This window comes from Natator depressus, chromosome 16 (genome assembly GCF_965152275.1).
Source record: "Natator depressus isolate rNatDep1 chromosome 16, rNatDep2.hap1, whole genome shotgun sequence".
NCBI classification, from domain to species: Eukaryota; Metazoa; Chordata; order Testudines; family Cheloniidae; genus Natator; species Natator depressus.
The window spans coordinates 22,767,462-22,790,571 of record NC_134249.1 but is presented as its reverse complement, the minus strand read 5'-3'; the positions used below and the strand labels follow the sequence as shown (position 1 = coordinate 22,790,571).

Genomic DNA, 23,110 nt, shown 5'->3' with positions numbered 1-23,110 from the left:
TTCTTTAGTGGGACAGCGGTCTTCATTATTTAACCCTATATTGGATCTAAATGTGAGAATCTTTCTTCGTTCAGAACTCTCTAAATGATGCTCCCTATAGCCTTTTAAAATATTGATCCATGGGTTTGCTAATGGTTACTTGAGCAGAGGGAGGCCAGCGTTAAAAGCAACCCATCACAAGTAGCGAAAAGTGGGAGTGTTGTATGACATCCCAGTGACAAAATACAGGGTGAAGAGAGTTTTGCCATTAACTTTGATGATGCCAGGATTTCACTCACCATCTGTAAAATTCCCTCAGAAATGTATGTTAAATCAGTACTAAATTCTGTTCCCGTCCCAGTTTATTCATATTACACCTTTCAGCTAGGTGCTTTGGAATATTATGGTTGAGAACTATCCCTGAATTTAAAGGACATACACATAAATAGAGAGACAAAGTGAGGGAGGTAATATCTTTTATTGGACCAGCTTCTGTTGGTTAAAGAGACAACCTTTCCAGCTTACATGGAGTTCTCAGTACCTTTCCCAGACCTGAAGAAGAGTTCTGTGTAAGCTGGAAAGCTTGTCTGTTTCACCAACGGAAGCTGGTCCAACAAAAGATACCTCACACACCATGTCTCTCTGATATCCTGGGACCAACATGGATACAACAACGCTGTAAATATACACACAAAAGAGACTGGAAAGGAATTTTCTGCATCTGGATCTCTTAGTGTCCCAGTAGATGATGTCTCAGACTTGGGAGAAATAGAGAAGCCATTTCTGTGGTTTCCCCACTTTCTGCAAAGCCCTGATTCATGCCGCCCATGTGGGGGCTAATGGGGCCTCGGCTAAAATTTCGCACCATCCCCTGTTGGCTTCTTTAACACTTGGACTCAGCTGAACTCGGTTGTCTTTATGACCTTAGTTCTTTGTGAGCAACCAGAACTGATCCACTATTTCTTCTCAGTAGAAGTCACTTAAATTAAAATTGCTTCCTTTTACTGCCATGGCTATGTCAGAACATTCTGTTACAAGAGCTTAGGATATAGAGACCACAGCAACTTGACTGTACAAGGAGACTACAGGAAATGAGGACTCTTTGATGTGCATTATTTATTGAGCACAGTGTATGAAAGGAAGACTCAGTCTCTGCCCCACAAAACTTGCAACAGAACTTCACAACCAACCACATTCTGTGCTGCATTTACACCCATTGTGATTTGATATAACCTAGAGGCGCAGGGGCCACACATGGCAGAAGTTAGGGCTAAATTTGGCCTTACATATGACTGAACAGCTATGTTGTGGAAAATCTTCTTTAAGCCAATAAATAAACTAAACCAACTCACTTCATACAAATATTAATGTGAGGTTTCAGAGTAGCAGCCGTGTTAGTCTGTATCCGCAAAAAGAAAAGGAGGACTTGTGGCACCTTAGAGACTAACCAATTTATTTGAGCATAAGCTTTTGTGAGCTACAGCTCACTTCATTATGCAGTGGAAAATATAGTGGGGAAATTTTATATACACAGAGAACATGAAACAACGGGTGTTACCATACACATTGTAATGAGAGTGATTAGGTAAGGTGAGCTATTTCCGGCGGGGGGGGGACCTTTTGTAGTGATAATCAAGGTGGGCCATTTCCAGCAGTTGACAAGAATGTCTGACGAACAGTGGGGGCGGGGGGAATAAACATGGGGAAATAGTTTCACTTTGTGTAATGACCCATCCACTCCCAGTCTTTATTCAAGCCTAAGTTAATTGTATCCAGTTTGCAAATTAATTCCAATTCAGCAGTCTCTCGTTGGAGTCTGTTTTTGAAGTTTTTTTGTTGAAGAATTGCCACTTTTAGGTCTGTAATCGAGTGACCAAAGAGATTGAAGTGTTATCCTGACTGGTTTTTGAATGTTATAATTCTTGACGTCTGATTTGTGTCCATTTATTCTTTTACGTAGAGACTGTCCAGTTTGGCTAATGTACATGGCAGAGGGGCATTGCTGGCACATGATGGCATATATCACATTGGTAGATGTGCAGGTGAACAAGCCTCTGATAGTGTGGCTGATGTGATTAGGCCCTGTGATGGTGTCCCCCGAATAGATATGTGGACACAGTTGGCAACGGGCTTTGTTGGAAGGATAGGTTCCTGGGTTAGTGGTTCTGTTGTGTGGTGTGTGGTTGCTGGTGAGTATTTGCTTCAGGTTGTGGGGTGTCTGTAAGCAAGGATTGGCCTGTCTCCCAAGATCTGAGAGAGTGATGGGTCGTCCTTCAGGACAAGTTGTAGATCCTTGATGAGGCGTTGTGGGTACCTTCCCACCAATTTGAAGTGTGTTGCCTAGTTTCTACACTGAAAGTTCAGATAAAACAAAAGCTGCCTTCTTATGTCAGTCATTTTGGTTTTACTCTTGTAGCAGCTGTTGGGAGCACATCTTTGTACTCAGTATCATTAGAATGCACTCAAGCAGCAAAAAAATATATATATATATGGCGGGAGGGGTGACAAAAAACCTCCACGCAGGCTTCACAATCATTTTTTCCATCTTTTGTTAAAAATGACAAAAGCCTTTTAAAAAACATCCCTGTGACTGTCTCGGTTGCCCAGCAACATGGGCCTGAACGTTCCCATCGTCCCTAAAAAACGCAGATCGGGTCCCACTTCATGCTACAGGAGAGAAACCTCCAGAACTGGCTGGCTCCATTTGTTCATTAGTGATCATTATTGTTACTAAATGCTGCTGCTTTATGTTATGGGAACTGGTTTCCTCCTGCAGCAGCTTTTGACTCTTGAGTTTCTTTTCAAGTGTGTGTTATGATGGTTTAATTTTTGCTGATGACCTTTTCGTGTTTTGTCTGTGCTGTGCTGAGCGCGCTTTATAAATTAGATCGCAGCATTATGATTTACAGAAAGCTATTCCCTCTCTCTCTCTCGACCCTACAGCCTTTGTGGCTGGATTCATGGAAGTAAGGCAGCCTGGATTGACTAGCATAGGGATACAAAGAATAGTACCAATGCATTTAAAAGTCTCTAAAATATTTCTAAAACAGTCTGTAAAATGTCATGTAAACCAATTCATTAAAAAAATACAAGATGCAGAGTGATGCAAAGGTTTTATTGGCATGATTTCAGCATGACTGCAGTAATCACAAGTAATATAGCCAACCCAAATGGGTTATATAGGAGTGTGTACTTTCTTTATATACTAAATGTTCTAATTATTGAGTTAAATATACCCCTTATGTAATGAATCTTTTTATTAGAACACTCTGCCATTTCCTCATTCATTCACTCCCTGACTTGTTTTTGATCTTTGGTTACCATTTTGTGGAAAAAGTGGATTAATTTGTAATGACACCCTGTAATTTGAATTATAAACACTTGACCTAGTGTAGTATATTTTAAGGTGGCTTGATTTGTACCATGTGTCTGTGCGGCGACACTCAGCCCTCACCAGTGCCTTTCTATATTTCTGTTATAGTAGTAATACGCTTGTGGACATAAGAGGATTTAATATTTCTAATTTAGTTATGTTTAAAAGAGAGTTATAAACAGAAAAAGAAATGCAATTAAAATATGAACGTGCTTGAATTGCAGCTAACTTAAGGAAAATTTATAAGCACAAAAGAGGCATTTAAGAGCTCCAAGCTAAGATTTTCTCTATCTCAGAAATGCAAGCAGAGAACATGAACATTATGCGACATGAAGCCATTGAGCATTAGTAACAGCATTTTTAAGAAAAAAAATCAAAGTGATTATAATTTATGTTCAGGTTGATATACTATGAAGTCTGCAATGCAGTCAGCATGCACATTAGCATCATAATAAAACCCGGCTTCAGAGAGGGGATTGGCACTATTTGAATATCTTTGAAATTTTGCACATTTGGAAAGTGCTCTTTTCCCTATCGCAGTGCAATTGTAATAGGATCAAAACAATCTCCTGCTGCCCCGGATGACCTCTCAGTTATTAATTTACAGTCCTCAAGTGTGTGCTAGGTGCTTTATGGTGCCAATAGCAAGACAAGGTCCCAGCCTTGAAGAGTTTATGGTCCAATGTATTGTAATATGAAGAAGGTAATACATAGTAGGGTGGCGATGGGGTGAGAGAGGATGAATGTTATGCCACAGTGTCTCTGCTGTCTGAAAGCCAGCCCCTTGCAAACAGAGGAATGAAGGGTCTGACCTACTGCTGACCCCATTAGAGAAGTTTTAAGAGAGATTCTGTAGTAGCAGAATTTGTGCTGTATTGAACTGGATTTTCCAGATTGGCCACCTAGGAAATGAACATGTTAACTAACTTGTTAAAATATTAGTGTTTGGGCTATTTGTGTTTTAACATGTTAGTAGGAGGGGTCACCTCGACCAGCTAACGCATGTTAGAACCAAACCTTCCTTTGTCTACCTTAATATTTTACCCTGTGTTCATGTGTTAACTAACCTGTTACAGCGCATCTCTTTCCTAGGTAGACATGGCCAGAAACTGCAGATGCAAAATCAGTGTATGCAAACATACACAAGAACAGAATCAGCATTGCATGTGCAAAAGAGCACTCATGCATAAAGCTGGCTTGCAAATGACCATTCCATTTCACAACTTTTCAGGTTTCAAAGTTTTTCATTCCACACTGGAATGAAAATGGAATTGTGATGAAATGTCTGTTTTCAGATCTAAACCATCAGGTTTTCAATTTGGGTCTTTCTTTCCAGAGAGTTCACCCTGGCACTCAGGGACCTTACAGTCAGCTGAAATTGGCACATTTCCGCAAAATGTTTGGTTTTGATAAAACAGCATTTTTTTATTAAAAACTTTTGTTGAAAATGTTCTGACCAACTATACTTATGTGCACAGTTATCTGCCTTGCACGTAGTAATGTGTCTTTATAGAAACCTCATCGAACTGTTGTGAGATTCAGTGTTTGTGAGGGGCTCTGAGATAGCAGATGCTAAAGAGGTACAAATTAATAGTTGCAATTGTTAAATGCAGGTGGGTTTCCCACATGCACCTTATCCCTAGCACCAGGGCTTTGTGCCACTGAAAGTGTATATCCACTGGAGTAAGGAAAGAGTTAATCTTCCAGCCCAATCTCCCTGGTGGTTAAGCAACAGCTCACTGTGCATCTCCTGAAGGGTTTTCTGTTTGCTGGGTAAGCAGTGTAGACTCAGATTGATGATGCAACTATCCAGCAGCCCATAGCCCACCCATCTTCCTCCTGCAGATCAATCCAGCAGCTCAGCAACATGGATCCCAGACTGCGAACAGCAAGAGGGAGCACACACAGGCAGCATGGGCTGTGAAATGGGACAGGTATCAGCCCGCAGCTTTGCATCCCTGAGCCTTTCACAACTGCCTTTGCTTCCCTACCAAGACAGCAGAAGGACCAGGGATTCTGTTGCTTCTCAAAAGGGATCCAACCAAAGTTTATCTCCTGTGCTGTAAACTCTTTGTCGAAAGTTAGTGGTTTTGTTAATGTCTGTAAAGTGTGGTGTAAGTGTGTCTATTATTCTGAGTTGGGGGAGGTTTGATCATTCTAAGAAAGGGATTAGACTGTTAGTTAATTGCTTTGCAAAAGATTGGTCTATCATGTTAGAAGTGGAGTACCTTATTTTGAATGAGAACAGAATTTTTCACCTTGGCAAACTTGCCAACATCTGAAAGCTACAAACAAGGACAGACTTCAACTCCACTGAGAGACAATGCGAGTGCAAGAGCTTTTGCAATGGAGAGCTGGAAAAGGTGGGGACAGTCCTTGCAAAATAGAGGTGATGGCAGTTGGCGTGTAATAGCTTTAAATGTTTTGAAGTGTCTATGCTGCTTTGTTTATCTGAAATGCAAGAGTAAGGAGATGCAGAAGAGTGTGTGGTCATAAGGATGGTGTATGGCATGTGCTTCTTCCCTAGTGAGATGCTAGCTACCAGTAGGAAACAGCTGTAGGAATGTGAAAATGTTAAGAATTTCATTGCTTCTCTGAGTCCCTGTGATCACAGCTCCCCTTCCCTGTGTTGTGCTTGCTGCTGCTCTATCCCCGAACCAAATGGCAGAATAAACATTCAGCTACAGGCCATATGTATCTGGCTTCTCTAGTAGGTCCATGTAGTACAGGAAGACCTCTGCTCAGGTTAGTCCTGTATCTACCTGTGGATTTGTGAGAAATGCCAGGGGAGGTTCCAATTTAAATGTATTTGATGCAGACATATGTTGTGCTTTTGAATTCTGCGGTTTTTGTCATGTTGCTGGAGATGAGAAGAATTTTCAGACAGCAGGTGGCCAGGTGCGGTGGAACAGATCTTTTTGATTATAGAGCTCACCCCTGTGAATTAGAGCCAGCTGATAAGAGGTGTCAGATACTGAACCCAATTTTGGCCAGTTGCTGAGAAGAATTTATGGCAAATCCCTCAGTGGTGCTTAAGAAAAGGTTAGTTAAGGAACAGAGGGTCCAGAATGGTTTGTGTGGGCTACCTGCCCCCAGGTGGTCTCTTGTGGAGCAATCTGGCTTGTTTCACATTCCCATTGCTTTAATCTTTTAAAAATATGACATATTTTTCACCTCATTCATCTGTTGTGTTTTCATCTCGCACTCATCCCAGTACATGTGTTGTCTATGTCTATCTCAGTCTCCCTCTTCCAGTTTCGCTTCCCTTTTAGAGTGTTAGCTTTTCTTTTTCAAAGAGACACCAAACAAATGAATGGTCCTAGAGGGACGATTTCCTGATGTTTCATTTGAAAGAGGCATTCAGAGGAGTAACATGACAGAGATATAACATGATGGCCCCTTCCCCACGACTGCCCCACTTCCGCATGTATGTATTATTAGGAAATCCTTATGCCATTCTGAATGGTCAGATATCTCTCCTTTCTTCCAGGTGATAAAGCTATCCACTCATTCTGGTTTGTGGCTTGTGTTGGCCCCAGCTCTGTCTGTTTTGCTTCATGCATATTTCAGCTCATGAAAGCGCTGGCATTAAACCCAAGCCCTCTACTTGCACCTGATCTTTCATCTTCGGAAAAAGGAGATTAACAGGACTTTGAGAGATGCAATCGGCAGGTTTACCCATTGTAAACGCTTTCTTTGAGAAAGCAAAATAAACCAGGTGAGAGCAGCCAGAATGTATAACCTTTTCTGAAGGCCTAGTTCTGAACTCAGTTACACCAGGGTAAATCTGGAATAACTTGGTTGATGTTAGTAGAGTTACTCTACTCTGGTTTTACTGTAGTCGTGCAGAGTGGCCTATAGAATCCAAACACACAACAAAACCCAAAATGTCTGCTCAGTGAAAGGAAGACAGTGAGATCGCTGAATGTTCCTAAGAAGGTCTAAATTCAGACATCTGTAAGTGTCACCAAGCCCTGCTCCAGGCACTAGGAACAAGACTGAAAAAGAAAGGATTAAAGTATTGTTAGGCCCTCTGTGTAAGTTTTCCTGGGGGAGGAGGTGGAAATTGGGAGAGGTGTTTATAAAAACCTTATATGGATAAAAATGGGTTGTTATTTATTGGTTTGGCTTTTCTTTTTAAAACACTGAATTCAGATTTTTGTTAACCTTCCCCTGGTTTGTTGGAAATCCAAGCAAAAGGTCCTGAGCTGGAGCCTGGGAACAGGCACATGAAACTCCCTAGAACTAGAGTCAAACTCACCAGACTAGTTTCACTGCCCTAAGCTGACTGAAGTGCAAAACTTAAACTTCACAAAAGTCAGAAAGAAAATTAGATTTGCAAAACCCATTTTGTTTTCCTGATCTTCAGTCGTGTTGTCAGTAACACAGGAATGGCCTTACTGCCCCCAGCATGTGATGGGGCATGGGCTGCTTCTATTCCTGTGGGCTGCACTTCCATATTAGAGACAGAGCATAAAAAGCAGCCGAGTGCAGCGCCTGAATTCATAAGTCACCATTATGGGTGTGGCCATCGGTGAGACAACGTTTTGGTGCTCCTGCGGTTGGCGAAAGAGAACTGCAAAGCATGGATTTTCTGCAGTTTATCCCATGAGAACAGATGTTAGAAACAGGTGAAGTCCAACTTTATTAGCAGATGAATGCCCCTTCAATTTAACCTGATGGTCATTTGCATGGCAATAAGCCTCAGTCAACTGATCTTGTCCTTGTAAACTCCTACTCTCTTCCCAGGAAATGGGGAGTAATTGATCATCCACTAAATAATCCTCCTCCATTAGCCCCATGTGCAGTGAGTCATCGCTCAGGAGGTCATTCAGCGATAAGCTAATGCTGCCTCTTTGTGCTCTTCCATATTCATCTTCTTTAAAGACCATTCTGCCACAGTAGATGGGTGTGTGAGTCCAACCCACACCATCCCTGCAGCAAAGCCAGGGCCTGAGAAGAAGGCCTGGGACTTACAAGGAACAGAGTGTGAACTGCCCTGACATTCCATAGACACTGTTTGTGATGTTCCCTGCCACAGAGCGGGGTGATGTGTTTTCTTTAACCTTTCCCATTTTTCCTTATTCTTTTTAAAATTAATTGTTGATTAAATAACTTGCATTTGCTTTAACTTGTACGTAACGCTCAGTGGGTCAGAGAAGTGCCCAGTGCAGAGAGAGTAACCTGGAGTGGGGATACCCTAGCCCCTGTCCTAGGTGACCACAGCAGGGTTGGGGGTCAAGCCCCCCAGGAATCCTGGGTCCAGCCTTGTTGGGGTTACGAGGACTCTGCCAGACAGGAGAGTGGAAGGGGAGTCCTCAAGGGCAGGGAGGCCACTGGGTAAAGGAAGTGGGAGCGAGGACTCAGATCCTTTCGCTAGCCCATTTTACCGGGGTAGTGCAGAAGCCAGGAAAGTTCCCCACAATAGCGGGACTATTCCCCCGCTTACACTTGCTGTAAATGGCTGTGTTTCATGAACCAGGAGTTCAGTGAAGTGCGGGTACGTCTGATAAGGGTAATCTCTAAAGCACCGCAGTAATGTAAAGCAGGTATCCCTAGTTCCAGAGGCTCTGGGTGCAGGGTGACATCTCAGTGCACACTGTAGTGGAGGTAATATCTACCTTGGTATGCAGTGTCACTACTGCTGCCATATTCTACCCCAGAGGTGGCTGCATTATTGTGATGGGTAAATTGATTCCAATTTAAATGGTCTGTGCAAACAGTTGGCAACATTAGCTCCACCTGGGTGAAAGGGCCTGGTCGTGGGAGGCGCTCAGATACCATGGTGAGGAGGGCTCACATATGGATAGATACTAGAGGCTCTCTCAAGGCTAAAGCTGGTTAGTTATTTCCAGTTTCACCATTGTTGGGCCCTCCCCATCACTGCTGGAGATGAGCTGGGGTCAGACAGCTGAGCAGAGGGTCTGTGCATGCCTGTGCGCTGAGCAGTTGTCTCCATGCTGGCCTCTGTGGGGCCCTGTGTGGAAGGTCAGTTTTGGAGGCTGTCCAGGAGAAGGACCATGACTCTGTGGATCCAGTGGCCCACGCGCCCCAGCATGGAGTGTCTGTGACAACTATTCTAGCCTCACCCCTGGGCTGGGAGGTGGCCCTTGGTTGGCTCAGCCTCTCTGCACCTCACCCACCTAGATCCCAAGTGTCCTGGGCTGGTGCAGGGGGAACTGCATCCACCCAGGCTGGTGCTGGGGTCAGCATGTTCCATGGATCACGTTTGGCATGGACTGAAAGGCTAGCTCAGGGAGCGGAGTGCTGTGTATCCATCTGGGGAGCACGGCACTGCATGCATTGTGAGACTTGTGCGTTCTTGTCTCGGTTACTTGTTCGAGGTTCTGGGGGTGGCTGGAAGGGAGCGTTATGGGGTCACACACACACAACGCTTTCTGTCATGCCAAAATGTAGCTAAACGTTTGTAACTTCCACCTGGGAATAAATAGCAAACGTCAACCTTTTGCAAAAGCTCTAACTCCAGTCTCCTGCGCAGCAAGGACTGTGCTCTGGGGGGCTATGAGAGAGACTGTGTCTATGGAGTTGTGTATCCATGGGAGGGTTTCTGTGGTTCTGTAGACTCTGAAGACAACTCCCTTTGTAAACCCTGTGATACAGCAGGGCCAGGGAGTAGTGGGAGAGTGGTCTAGCGGAGATGTATAATCCCTCGGCGTGGCTCTCTGTAGACTAGGGAAGGTTGCTACAGGTTAATTGGAGCACCTGTAGCCAATTAAGGCCCTGTCAGGAACCTAATAAAAACCCCCTCCTTCAGGCAGACAGGGTGGAGCGAGGAAGGAGAGAGGACTGGAGTTTGGAAGTGTGTTGCTGAGAATTGAAAGACCAGAGAACCGGAGGAAGGGAGGCGTCAAGGACCAAGGGGATCCCTACCCAAGGGGGAAGAGGGTAAGAAACCCCCAGGGGTTGAGAGGGGCTGGGGCTCAGAGTGAGGAGCAAACCCAGATCCCTCCCCCTTCCTCTACCACCTTCCCGGGCCACTAGCGGGGCTCTCGGTGCCCCACGAGCAGGGGCAAGAGGTGACACCCTAGCCCTTCCCCCCCTTGGCCCTCCCCCGGCCAAGAAAAGCGTGGGACCCGCCATACCAACATCAGCCATTTTGTCACAACCCACATTACTAAATGAAGGTGGATTCCTGATGAAAGTGACACTAGCTTCAGGTCCCCAGCTCGTGGGATACAGGCGCCATCTAGTGCCGAGCCGAGGGAAAGGCCAACCCACAAGGAAAACGAGAAGTCATGGACTGCAGCTAATAAGAGTGCTTGGCCCTTCCCGTGTTCAGAGGACTCTACAGACTCCACTAATGAATCTGCGCAGCCCCCGTGAGGTGTGAGGGCTCTGGTCTTGTCTTAGATTGTAAGGTCATTGTGGCAGGGCCATCTTTTTGTTACAAGTTTGTGCAGTGCTTGGTGCGGCGGGGCAGGGGTCTCTAGGTGCGAATGCTATACCAATAATGCATTGCAGTAAATACTACTCCACTTATGCAGCTGGACAAACAGAGGGAGTGAGGTTATGTGACCTGCCCAAGGCCACACAGCGAGTCAGTGACACAGCTGGGACTAGATCTTGGGGACCTAGATTTCGGTGCAGGTCATTACACTGGGCTGCCTCCATGAATGAGAAGTGTTTTCTGGCAGGGACAAAGAATAAACCTGGTCAAGTATCTGTAATGTGCTTATTTGCCTAAGAACTATTGTTAACCCATGACAAGCACTGGAAGAGTGCCTATCAGCGTGGCGTCTGGGCACACCACAAGACATCAACTTCTGCAAAGGGCAAGTGGGCTAAGGCTGGAATTAGGTGTTAGAGAAGAAGAGGACTGGGCTGGGATTGGGGTGGGAGCTTGTCATGCTGCTGTGCTCACATCCAGTGTTTCTGTGTCTCTTAGGCACTCATCAGAGCCTCAAGCAGTGAGCACCGAGCTGGAGCCATGGGGACTGTGGCACTCTATATGCTTGTTTCTAGTGTGATACAGAACTGCTACTTGAGGAGCAGCCAGTGCAGTGCGGAACTGGGTAAGTGTGATGTGGAAGCCCCTATCCCTTGGAGCAGGCTTTGGCCCTCGCAATGCTGGGCATCTCAGTCACTCAGCCGGGCTGCAGCTTTTGACAGTGCCACAGCCATAATAAAGTCCCTGGAGTTGTTCTGATGGGTCCAGGGAGACAGACACATACTCAGGAATCTCTTTGGAGTCCTAAAGCATCCAAAGCCCCAGGGCTCTATGAGCTCCGTCAGCTGGGACACAGAGTTCTGGATGCCCAAGGGCAGCAGGCATTGGCAGCAAGGAGGCCCTCTGATGCAGCTAGATTCTAGAGGCTAGTCCTATTGTAGCCATGGTGGCTAGTGGCACTTGGCCTGTTCTGATCCATCCCACTAGCCCCAAACACGAGTGCTGCTCTGAATGGCCTGGGTTGTTTCAGATCCGTCCTTTTGCACGGTGTGCGGTTCTGCTGCATCTCTGTCTGTGGAAAGGTTAGAGCTGACGCTGGACTGTCCCTTCTGTCCCTTGCAGCGTTTACCTCCTGCCCAGGGGATATTGTAGCTCAGCTGAACCGGCCACTGACTCTTTCTTGTGCTGCTTATGATGCATCTCTTCAGATTCCTGCTGCAATAGGTTGAGAGGCATTGCTGACCTTAGCTCTCAGCAACGTTCCCGTTCCTGGGCTCCCTTTCTTTCTCTGTGTTGCTGAGAACGCGGCAGGGAGGGACAGCAGGATGGCAACGCTGACTGTGAATGGTGGAAGAGAGAGCACAGCTTCCCATGGTCTGTTGGGGTCACATGTGAGTCTGCTAACAGCCATTGCTAACCAGGGCCTGTCTGTCTGGGGCCCCCACTTTCCTTAAGGAGACAGATGGGTTTTCTGGCTAACGGGTTCAAGATCATCCTGACTGTTTCTTGCGCTTCCTTTTGCTTGAGAGGATGGAGACATCAGGCAGCTCGTGGAGGCTGTCTGTGAAGGATGCAAAGGGTTTGGCTGTACACAGGAAATCGGGGGTGATGGGGTCTCCAGCACTACAGCAGTGACACACACCTGATCTTTTATAGATGGAGAAGTGAACACCTGGGATGAGGGAGTTGGAAATACCCCAGCCTCTGTCACCAGCCTCCTGCAGGTATATCTGGCATGTAAACTTTGTGGTTGAGGTCCTGACCTCAGTGGGAATTTGGCTACTGGCTTCAGTGGGGTCAGGATTTCACTCCTGTGTCCAGTTCCCCTTTGTGGGATAAAGCTGAACCTCCCATGAGGTGTCAAGTGGGGATGTTTTGCTCTCATATCAGGATGGGAGCAGTAACGGACAACCATTTCCTCACCTGGCTGCCCATGGCCTGGGGATAGCAGAGCCTCGCTCTGTGGGAGGCCACCTGGCAACAGGAGGAAGCTTGTCTCACGCTTGCATTATACCAGGTCATGCTCTGCCCCAGAGACTGGAGCATGGTGATTGGCAGGGCCCCACGCGAGGAGATGGGGCCATGATGAGGCTAACACAGGGCTGCTCCAGGTGCAGAGCCCCAGGCAGCACCCCCAGCCACGGATCCACTCCTGGGCCTGCCTCTCAGCCAGACTGACAGCGTATCCAATGCACTTTGTGTTTTGCAGCTCAGACAGGCTGATGCCAGAGGAGAGGGGCTGTCTGCCAAGGTCCCCTTGGTAAAAGCAAGTGAGGCAGCTCACACAAGGGGAACCAGCTTCCCTTCACGTCCTGGGCCCAACCCGGATTCAGGAGCCTGTGAGTGTCAGGTGTGATGCGTGTGTCAAGGGGGGTGCCACGAGTGTTCTCCTGCATGACACCCTCCAGGCCACGTGTGCTGTCTACCTTGCCCCCCTGAGCTGGACTCCCACTGGCACTGCTGCTCGATCTGCTGCAGGCATCATCCCTTGGCTTCCTCTAGGGCTTCATGGCATGTGAGCCTCCTGCTGGCAGTGGCCTGAGCATGGCTGGGCCTTGCTTGCCTCTTGCCCACATAAACGATCTGTCAGGAGTATCATGCCTTTCCGGTGCCCATGTTACTTCCCAGGGACTCCCTCAGCCCTGGGTGGCTGAGGGCTCTCATTCCTCTGTGCATGTTATCACCACCCAGACACGCTGACGTGGGGGGTTTCATAACCCCTGATGGCTCCCTGGCCATCATCCACCTGCCTGGAGACGTCACCCCCCAGGGGCTGCTCCAGAACAGGCCCCAACTCTTGCCTCGGTCTCTGCACCGCCCTCCCCATGAGTAAAGGTTTCTGGCTGGTGTTTCCCTGACCATCTTGCAGGGCCCCAAGCGTTAGGGCAGCACTTCTCTCTTTGTCTCCAGCCTTTAGTTCCTCCACCTCGGGGAGGGCCCTGCCTGCAGGAGAGGTTTCTGCCCTGGCGTTGCCCTTGGAACAGGAAGGTGAAGGAAGTGGCACTGCAGCCCCAGCAGGGAGCGCTGCCCAGGGGCCACCTGGAGATATCGAGCATCCCTCAGGGATGTGGGGCAAGGAAATTCCCGCTCGCCACAGGAGCAAAGCGTATTCTCGACCTGCTGGAAACGCTACAGGGATGGTACGATTGTCCACCCAAAGGAAACAGGACAATGCCACCTGGCCTCCCGTCACGACAGCAAGGTAACGCACAGAGGCCAGTTGCTTCCGTTCATTACATTAGCCTGCTGGTGCATGTCATTGTTCTGATCTGAGGCCCAGACCCACAATGTAAGTTAGGCTCCCAAGTACCTTTGCGGATCTGGGCCTGACTGCACTACCTTTGCAGGCAGAAATCTCCACCTGCTTCCAACTGGCTCCCCGTCCTGGAGAAGCATGACATCCCGGTGGTTGTGGGGGTCTCCGTGTCTCTGGCTTTGATATTCATTTCCATGGGGGTGTATTCATTCCGCCAGAAAATAGAGCACGCCAAAGGCAACAGTACCTGTGAGTATTTCAGCCCTGGCTTCCGAAAGGCAGCATGTTCTCCAGGGGCATAACGACCCTTGCACTCCTCAGAAGGAGTTTGGAGCAGTGTTGAAAGCTCTGGGTTTGTATTTGGCAGGTATCCATGCTGTCCCGCTCTCACTGAGGCTGGCAATATGTGGGTGACACTTCGGGATTTGTTTCCTTGGCCACCTGGAAACAGCAGGCTCAGGGGCAGAAGTGACTAGAGAGGTGAGAGCTCACTCCACTTCTCTGCACTTCACTCCAAGTTGTGCATAGGTTTGGGGTTAGACGGAGGTGAAGGTTTAGGGTTTGTGGTAGAGGAGGGTTGCTGGCCCCTGGATTTATCTAAAGTAGAGATGGGCCCATAGCAGAACCCCAGTTCTGAGCAGCCCCAGCTGCTGTGGAGGTTCAGATCTGGATCTGTACATCACAGCTGGCTCATCTCTTCAACGGCCAGAACCAAACCCTGATCCTTGAGTACATTTGGATCCAGATTTCAGGCCCATCTCTGCTCCAAACCTGAACATGAATGTTGATGAAAGATGTGTGTGTGCACAGCGAGTATGCAGCCTGCCCCTGCTGTCTGTCTACCAAGGGGGCAAAGCCACAGGAGGAGGGACACAAGACTAAAAGCCGTGCTGGAAGGGGAAGGTGCAGGGAGTGACTTTAAAGCTACTCACACCCTCCCTGACGCCAGGCCCCTGATTCAGCGTTTCCCGTGTCTGTGATTTACAGCAGGAATGTGGAGAGTCTGGGTCTCATGAGGGACTGTCCCGTCGATGAGATGAACTCTGCCAATGTCTGCCATTCAGACACCGCATCTCGCTAGCGCTCAGAGGCGCTGCTGCGTGGGTGTTTTGGTGTGTTCGTTGCAGTCTCTGGACGTTGCCCTAGGAGTACTTAGTTGCTGGCCTGTCAGGACTGATGCGCTGTCCCTACCAGATGGCCAGCTGCTCTGGCATGCCTGCCCTGCATGATAGCTGACTCTGCCTGTGCACTCTGCCATGTGGCTGAATAAACACATCTGTTTTTTCCCGCAGCTTCTCAAAAATCCTCTAATTCTCGGAGAAGGAGAAATTACTTGGACGTGGATGAGGCATACGAGAACAGGTGAGTTTGTCCCACTGTATACACAATGGGATTGTGAAGTGGTGAGGCTGGTTGTGGTTTCAAATCCTATGTCCCAGCAGCAAAACTCTGGAACTGAGAGGTGCTCGGGCACTAAGGAACAGTCCGTACCAGCTGCTTCAGGGGTCACCTAGGGATGGGCTGCGGGGATGGGCTCACTCAGGAATGTGTACGAGAGACTTTAGTTTTACCCTGCAATCGAATCTGCAACGTATTTCAGTGGGGGCCAGGGGAGATGGGTTATGACTGACAGATGGAGGAGCTTTGCTACCTGGATTGAAAGGCTGTGAACATGGTGAGTCGCTGATGAAATGACCAAGACGTGGCTTTCACTTAAAATACCAGCCCGCTGTTCCCCATCCCTGACACCTCTCCAATCCACAGGGCATTCGAAGTTGAATGCACTGTCGACGCTATTGGGCAGAATCCGTACGACAGCAGCACGTCCCCCCGCCTGCTGCATTCCGACCCCACGCTCCCTGCAGAGGCGGCTGGGCACCGAGAGGAACCTCCGGGTGTTGCTGCTGGCAAGGCTCTGCAGACAGCACAGGCCAGGGCAGCGGTAAGGTGCACCTGGTTCTGTTCTGGTAGCTGTTCCCCCCTCATTAAAACTCTCTGAACCCACCTCACCCCCGTACCGCAGCACTGCACTGCGATCCCTGCCTCTGTCCCCCACCCTGTGTCTCACATCACCGCCTGCCAGTGTCGTGTGTCCCTGTGAACTAGCCTCTCTCCCAGCCTCAGCACAATAGAGCGTCCCATTCCTGTCAGTGACTCCAGTTCCAGTCAGGTGACGTTGTATTCCATCCTTGTGACTAATCGGTGGGTCAGCCCCTCCGCAGGGGTAGATCAGTGTAGCTACTTTGACGCCCGTGAAGCTAGGCCGCTCTACAGTGGCGAGGGTCTGGTGCAGTATCTTTAATCTGCCGTATTTACTGGGTGGATTGTTTTGATTCCATCCAGTCTCTCTCGTCTGTATTTCAAGCTGTCTAATGTCTCCTGCCCCTCACTGTGCTATCTGGGTTCGGGGCTGCATCCTGTGTCACTCACAGAGCTGTTCTCACATTGCTTAGGAATTGCTGGGCGGGAGCACGGCTCCAGTTGTGTTCTCTGCTCCTTGCGACGTGCATGTTGCGTCATACCAGGACTCCCCAGTGTCCCTGCAGCGTGAGTCTGCTCGTCAGGAGAAACATCCAAGCCCTCACAAAGCTCCACCCTCTAACGTGCCCGCGGAGTTGAAGAGTGCCAGGCCCGGGGAGCCTGGTGCAAGGGCCCCTGGCATGTGCTCTGCAACCTCTCCGTCTCTCCAGCACATTGGCACCACGCTGTATTTCCACGGGCCTGAGCCACTGCTCCGGAGCATCGTACCGCTTGGGAGGAACGCCAGTGGGAATCATGGCCAAGTTACCCCTTTGGTGGGGATGGTGGAGTGTTCCCCTCCCGGAGCTCAGTCCAGCTCTGAAACAGTCGTGATGTCTGTTACAGTGGAAATACACCTGTATCCTTGCAGCCCAGAGATGTCCTCAGCCCCGGCAACCACTCAGACTGTCTCCGATTCATCTCATCCAGAGGCAGCAGGGGCAGCATCCCAGCAGCCAGCTTCGCTGGTAGGCCCTGGTATGTAAGCACCATTGCTACTGTTGCTGTGGCTGTATTTCTGATTGCAGGGTGCTAGGCAGAGGGCAGGGGACCGGCTGGGTCAGACTTTCTGCTCTGGAAACCCTGACTGGGAATTGCAGCAGAGTATCAGGTCTCTGCCTGAAGTGGATCATTGGGTAGACAAATTACTTTCCCCTCTAAAGTTAGGTGCTGGCTCTGTATGTACCAGTACATTGGGCCAGACGGTGGGTCAAGCCTGTCTCATGGGCATTAAGCCCATATTGGCTGCCCGGCCAGAGAGGGCATTTGAGCCTTACTGCATGGGTATGATTGGTCATTAAAGATACAGAGCAAAGCCAAGCACAAATTCCATTCTAGGTAATTTTCTGCACTCCTAATTTCCCACTTCACTTTATGCTTCACTTTCTGTTCCAAACTGTTGTGTGGGGTTGCTGTGTATTGTTAAGCTGTTGCATGTTCCATCTCAGAGGTGGCTGCATTTCAGTGGGGGACAGAAGCAATCCCTGCATAGTTTGTATAAATAGTTAATAGGGTTTGGGGATCCTCCTGGATAAAAACTCTGCATATCGTGCTCTTTACTGCACAGCTTCTAAGCCTGCTGCTGCTAAGGAGAATTCCATTTCTTGAGTCTCTTGTGAATTCTCATGCACAGAGGGTCCTGCTCATACACTCTTCTGACTTTCACAGGGCCCAGGAGTTTTTTGTGACTGGATTAAAACTGACCCAGTGAAGTCTTGAAGAGAACAAAATAACTCTTCTCTGGCAGAGTGAGGCCAGGAGCAGCCGCGTGCCCTGATGATTGGTGCTCCTAAGTGGGTCAGAATATTCTACTATGTATATGAATGTTTGTTCTTACCATGGCCTCCGTTTCTTTGGTCCTCCTCATCTGCTCCTGTCTCTAGCTTTTTGAGTCACTCTCCTCTGTGCTGCATCAGCCACAAACCCCCCAGCTGCAGAATGTTTAGCCATAAAATAGCAAGAAGGCGCTCCAAGTCATCAAATCCCTTGGCACTGTGTGTCTGTAGAGTCACAATTAGAGCTTGGACACTCTTGGCTTGGAGAATGAATTGAGGACAGTTACAAGACCATTGTTTTACTGTGCAGATTGCAAAGCCCTGTGTCCTGGGAGCATCCAGGGAAGGATACAGCGAGATCATGGGCAAACACTGCAGCACCATGTGCCTGTAGCAGAATAAGTCCCGTTGTGACGGAACGGAAGACGTGCAATGAACCCTACAGGAAGCATTTCGTGTGTCTGGCATGGAGATGTGTGACATTGTGACTGACTGGATATCTCATTCTGTGATGTGGACACAGAACCCTGCTGGGGGAGATTAACATCGGGGTAGACGTTATGCTAGAGAGACGCTGTGAAAGAATGTAAGCGCTGTGTTGTCAGCATCTGGAGCTTTAAAATAAATCCATGGTGACATGGATGAAATGTCAGTATGCGGTCAGTTCATCATCAGCAACGAACACAACAGCAGCTGTGGTGTGAGCAGGCTGCACGGCAGAGAGGGGGCTGTATGCAACTGGGAGATCAGCGCTTCATCTGGGGGGGTCCTGCATAGGGTGGGAGGGGTCTATTGACCACACCACAAGAGAAGGGCTGGGTGGCTGGAGCAGAGCTGGAAGGTGGTGCTGGGGAATAAAGGGTGCTAAGATATGGCAGATGGGAAGAGAGAGTGGGAGCAGACTCCATGTGCACACACCCCAGGGCTTCCCTTAAAGCAAAGGATATTTGCATGTATACCTTCTGAGATGTTCATCTGGCTAAGCTGCTATAATGCTACAGAGCATCACCAGTACCCACTCCCACACTGGTGCATGCTGTACCCTGGCCAGAGCATCTCTGGCAATGGGACCCTTCACCCGAACGCCAGTGATTTGCCAGCTCCTCTGTACACATCCTGTACTTTTTAGTACTTGAGTCTGGTGAGTGGATGCCTGAAACGCTTCTGGAAGAACTCAGCTGGCCATTATTATTCTCCATCTGCCTGGAGGTGAAATCACTTTCTCTTTTATTGGGATCACAACCGACCACTCTGTCACAAGTGAACACTGGGGAGCGTTCAGACTCTCCAAACAAACATATCGGTCAGAGAGCTGCATGTCTGCAATGCTAATTTGGGGATTAGAATGTCTCTGCTCATCACCAGTCTGTATTTACTGAGGCACAGACCAGTGGCTGCTAGAAACGGGGGGAGAGGGGGGTATAAGGCAGGAAAACAATGCTCCTAGGTCTGTATTGAGCTTTGGAGTGTGGAACCTCAGGAGGCCTGAAGCAGGGCATATATATTCTCGGAAGAGAGTTTTCTGAGCTATTTACACCAGGAAAGTTTAAGACCCATAGACTCAAAGGGCCAGATTTTGACATCCTTGCTTGCACTGAGTAGTACCTTCCTCTATGGGACCAGTGGAACCGCTTGTGGAGTGGGGTACTTCTCAGAGTGCGTCAGGGTGACAGAATCCGGACCCAATCCAATTAGAGGCAGAAAAGGCCTATTAAGAGATTGCCTAGTTGACACCTAAGCACTGCTCCCTGTGGTACATTGGTGTGGTTATTTGGCTGGTCTAGGTTTGGAGGTTCCATGAGCTCTGACAGATTTTACCCCAGCCCTTCACTCCTCAGCAATATCTACTTCCCAGCAGTATTTTAAACTCCACGTGATGCTGCAGAATGGAGCTCCCATGCCTCTGAAGAAGCATGAAACTCAACAGCTTTCCTGCTCTCTCAGAAGCACTTCGCTTTCCACCTTGCGCTGGCAAAGACTGAATCAGGTTGAACTCTCGATTTATTGCCAGAGCCCACTCAGCACATTAACGGGACCTGGTTCCCAAAGCTGGACAGCGGGCTCTTCCAGGCCCAGTTATCTGACGGTGCCGAATTGTACATGCAGTTCAGGTGGTCGCTTTTGCTAGCTTGCCCAGAGTGTTTGAAAACCGGCTGAGCTGGGTGTGTGAGAAGTGATTGAGCTCTGATTGGTTTGTGTAAGGAATAACCTAGGACAGGCATGTACAGTACATGTGTGCTCCAGCCATATCATGCAGAGTAACGCACTGGGGTCTGCTCTCACCCCATCCCCTCCCAGACATTCTTAAAGCCATGGAAGGGTTACTGACCTTGCATCTGTGTAGGACAAGGGGAAAAGCCCTGAGGCATTGAGCAGGCTATGGATGATTTTCTTTCCCTCTCTGTCCAAACCAGAGACCCTCTGAGAAAATCCTCATTGTTGTGATTTCTAAGGATGCTCTCTGGGGTGGTCGGTCCACAATATAAACACACAAACCATTTGGCCACAGCAGGAAAATAAGAGCAGTCCGAGAGATGAGCAAGTGTGATGGCCAGCTGGGGTAGATGAGTGGCTGTGTACTGCTCCACCCCTACTCAGCTGGTGGGCATAGGTTGCCTTGCAGTCCCGGTGCAGGAAAAGTACGTGTGATAGCTGCCTTGTGCAGTCAAGGTGTGGGGGAGATACTGAGAGCAAAGGTTCTGACAGCAGCGAGAGGCAGAGAGTCCGCTGGAAAACAGAACTGGCTTAGAGCAGGGAATTTGCTAGCAGAAGAAGCACTTGTGTGGAGATAGACCATTATGGTGTCTGTAGCATTTAGATGACTCAGGCTCTCCCTGAGCTAGTACCAGCCTCCCTCTCCTTTCCCCTCTCCCAGCCCTGGGTGTGGATAATGCACAGAACCAGGGGGCCTCCTATTCTATTGATACATGGTGCAAGGAGCATACTGTCCTCCTCCTTTGTGCCTGTCTCTCTCTGCAAGGGAGGACTTTGTACCCAAGGCCGTGGGGTACAACAGGAATCGTTAGGACAATAATGAAGGAGGAAACTCATTGGCCCAGCCTCAGAGGAGCCACAGTAACACTAGAGCTCAGTGGATGGTTTGCGGTCTTGATGGTCACCAGTTGCTCCTGTTTCTGTGCTAGGATCTGGCACGTGGAATGCCACATATGGACACCGCCTGACGTTGAGACACACGAGCTTCTGGAGCGAAGCTGTCTTCACGATCTCAAAGCCAGTCGAGCCGCCAAAAGTGCTGGGCTTCCAGTATTCTGGAGAGCAGATGGGGTTTCCGAAAAGCCCTTTCAGGGAAAATGGGGCTCCAATCTCCACCATACTCTCCCCAAAAATAGAGTTTGGCTGGCATTTCTCAAGCAACAAACCAGGATAAAACTCCAAGGCATTAATGTCTCCGTATAGCTTTTCCAGCTCTGCCGCTTTCTCCTCTTCTCCTGCATCAACAGAGAGACAGAATGTCTTAGTGAAACAGTCACCCAGAAGGGAGGTTCCAAATCCGTACAAGACACAGGCCTTTTCAGCTGCTCTATCTCTGTAATCCAGAGCACCAACTGAACGGTCTGACTGACTCTCGGGGCCATGTCCCACCCACTCAACAACTCATCTGCCCTGCAGCAGGTAACGACCCTTTCAAGTAGGCAGTACCTGGCAGTTTTCAGAGTGGGGTGAGTAGTAGTAAGCTGTGGCGGGATGTTTATACATCAATCAGTTTGAAAGCCTACAGTAGGGCCACTGATTGGATGAGCTGTGTGTCTGTGCTCCCACACTGTACGTGAGGCGTCTGCCTTGGGCCGAGGGAACCCCCAGGGCAGTGCTAGCCCCTTACTGGACACACACTGCCAGCAGCAGCATGTAGGTCATGAAATCTGACCTGTTAACTCCTGGAAGGATTTGTAGGGCTTCATGGAAAACCTCTTCCGGTACTCATTAAAGGGCTGCAGCCTCAGCAGCCGTGATTCCTCAATAACTCCAACAGCCACTTTCAAGAGGTTGGTATTGATGGTTTGTCCCCCACCAATCTGAAACACAGGAAGGATAAAAGAAGAGCAGACTTCTGTTACAGTCAAGCATTGTCACTCCACTTGGAACTGCAGAAACCTGACAAGTATGCCAGATTACAGTCTCGTTAGGCCTTTCTAATGCATCCATCACATAGGTGCTACATGACTGAAGACAGTCAAAATCACAGGTCACAGCAGCAGAGCGAGAGAACCACCAGAAATGCTAACCAGAGCGGTGTCACAGCGGCCAGGCCAGATCAGACAAATGGCCCATCTGGTGTGGTGCCCAGTCCCCAACAGTTGTTAATGCCAGCTGCTTCAGAGGAAAATGCTGGAAAACTAGACTTGGCAGAATTCCATTTTTATTGTTTATAATTTTGATAGATAATATTGATGTTTATTTAAGTGTTTTTTTATTTCTGTCTATTTAAATTTTCACAGTTGCAGGGAATTATTGGCTGATTAGACAATGGGGGGAACATATCAGACAATAATGATTTAATGACAGTAGACACTGAGATTCAAAAGTTAAGCCATTAAAACACAAATTGTCAACATCACGTCAAAACAAGCCAAGGAAATATCCTTAAACCAAACTCTCAAAAGTTCTCAAGCAGCATTTTTCTTTCTTTGCCTATCTGTAAATTTCGATGGAAATATTTTTTCACTGGTTTGTGTACAGTGAAATCACCAGTTTACCAACAAAAATCTGATCCTTCCAAGGCTACAGAAAACCCTGTGCTGAACAATTATGCAGTAACCTGTCAATGGAAGGGCGGCAATTATTTGTTTTCATTAAGGAAGCAAGCTGGGTATTCGGACAGCAGCAAATGGGAATATCTGACTCCCCATGTTGAATAAAAGTTTCCCAAGAAGAGAGGAGAGAAAGAGACACCTCAAACGCTGTCAATGTGAATTAGTGAAGGAAAACAGAAAAGGAGGACTTGTGGCACCTTAGAGACTAACACATTTATTTGAGCATAAGCTCACTTCATCGGATGCTCACGAAAGGTTATGCTCAAATAAATGTGTTAGTCTCTAAGTGCCACAAGTCCTCCTTTTCTTTTTGCGAATACAGACTAACGCGGCTGTTACTCTGAAACCTGAAAGAAAACAGAGACACGGTGGCAGCAGAGAACAAAGGATGAGGCCAGACTGTTGTCTTTTACCATGAGCTCCTGGGAGAGCTGTTTGACTCAAAGCCACTGGCCTTTAAAGAGGATTTGGGGGAAGGAGTAATAGAAAGTAATAATTAGAAAGACCAAAAAAGAATTTGAAGAACAG

The 23,110-nt window shown here is 48.3% G+C and overlaps 2 protein-coding genes across 3 annotated transcripts in view; one reads left to right on the top strand and one right to left on the bottom strand.

Annotated features, from left to right (window-relative positions):
* The first annotated feature begins 5,171 nt into the window (after positions 1–5,171).
* LOC141999766 (uncharacterized) lies at positions 5,172–18,524 on the top strand. The gene is made up of 10 exons (XM_074973507.1): positions 5,172–5,286; positions 11,259–11,385; positions 12,417–12,484; positions 12,970–13,099; positions 13,671–13,962; positions 14,108–14,265; positions 15,309–15,378; positions 15,781–15,958; positions 16,470–17,013; positions 18,121–18,524. Exons 1-10 carry the CDS (start codon positions 5,266–5,268, stop codon positions 18,210–18,212), a joined length of 1,680 nt encoding a protein of 559 aa, XP_074829608.1. The 5' UTR covers positions 5,172–5,265; the 3' UTR covers positions 18,213–18,524.
* Positions 18,084–23,110, bottom strand: part of PTGS1 (prostaglandin-endoperoxide synthase 1) — a 36,921-nt gene continuing 31,894 nt past the window's right edge. For both annotated transcript variants that reach the window (XM_074973505.1, XM_074973506.1), the window contains 2 exons: positions 21,697–21,844; positions 18,084–21,259 (listed from right to left, as the gene is read on the bottom strand). In XM_074973505.1, coding sequence (XP_074829606.1) covers positions 20,892–21,259; positions 21,697–21,844 — 516 coding nt within the window. In that variant the 3' untranslated portion in view covers positions 18,084–20,891. The remainder of the gene's footprint in view (positions 21,260–21,696; positions 21,845–23,110) is intronic.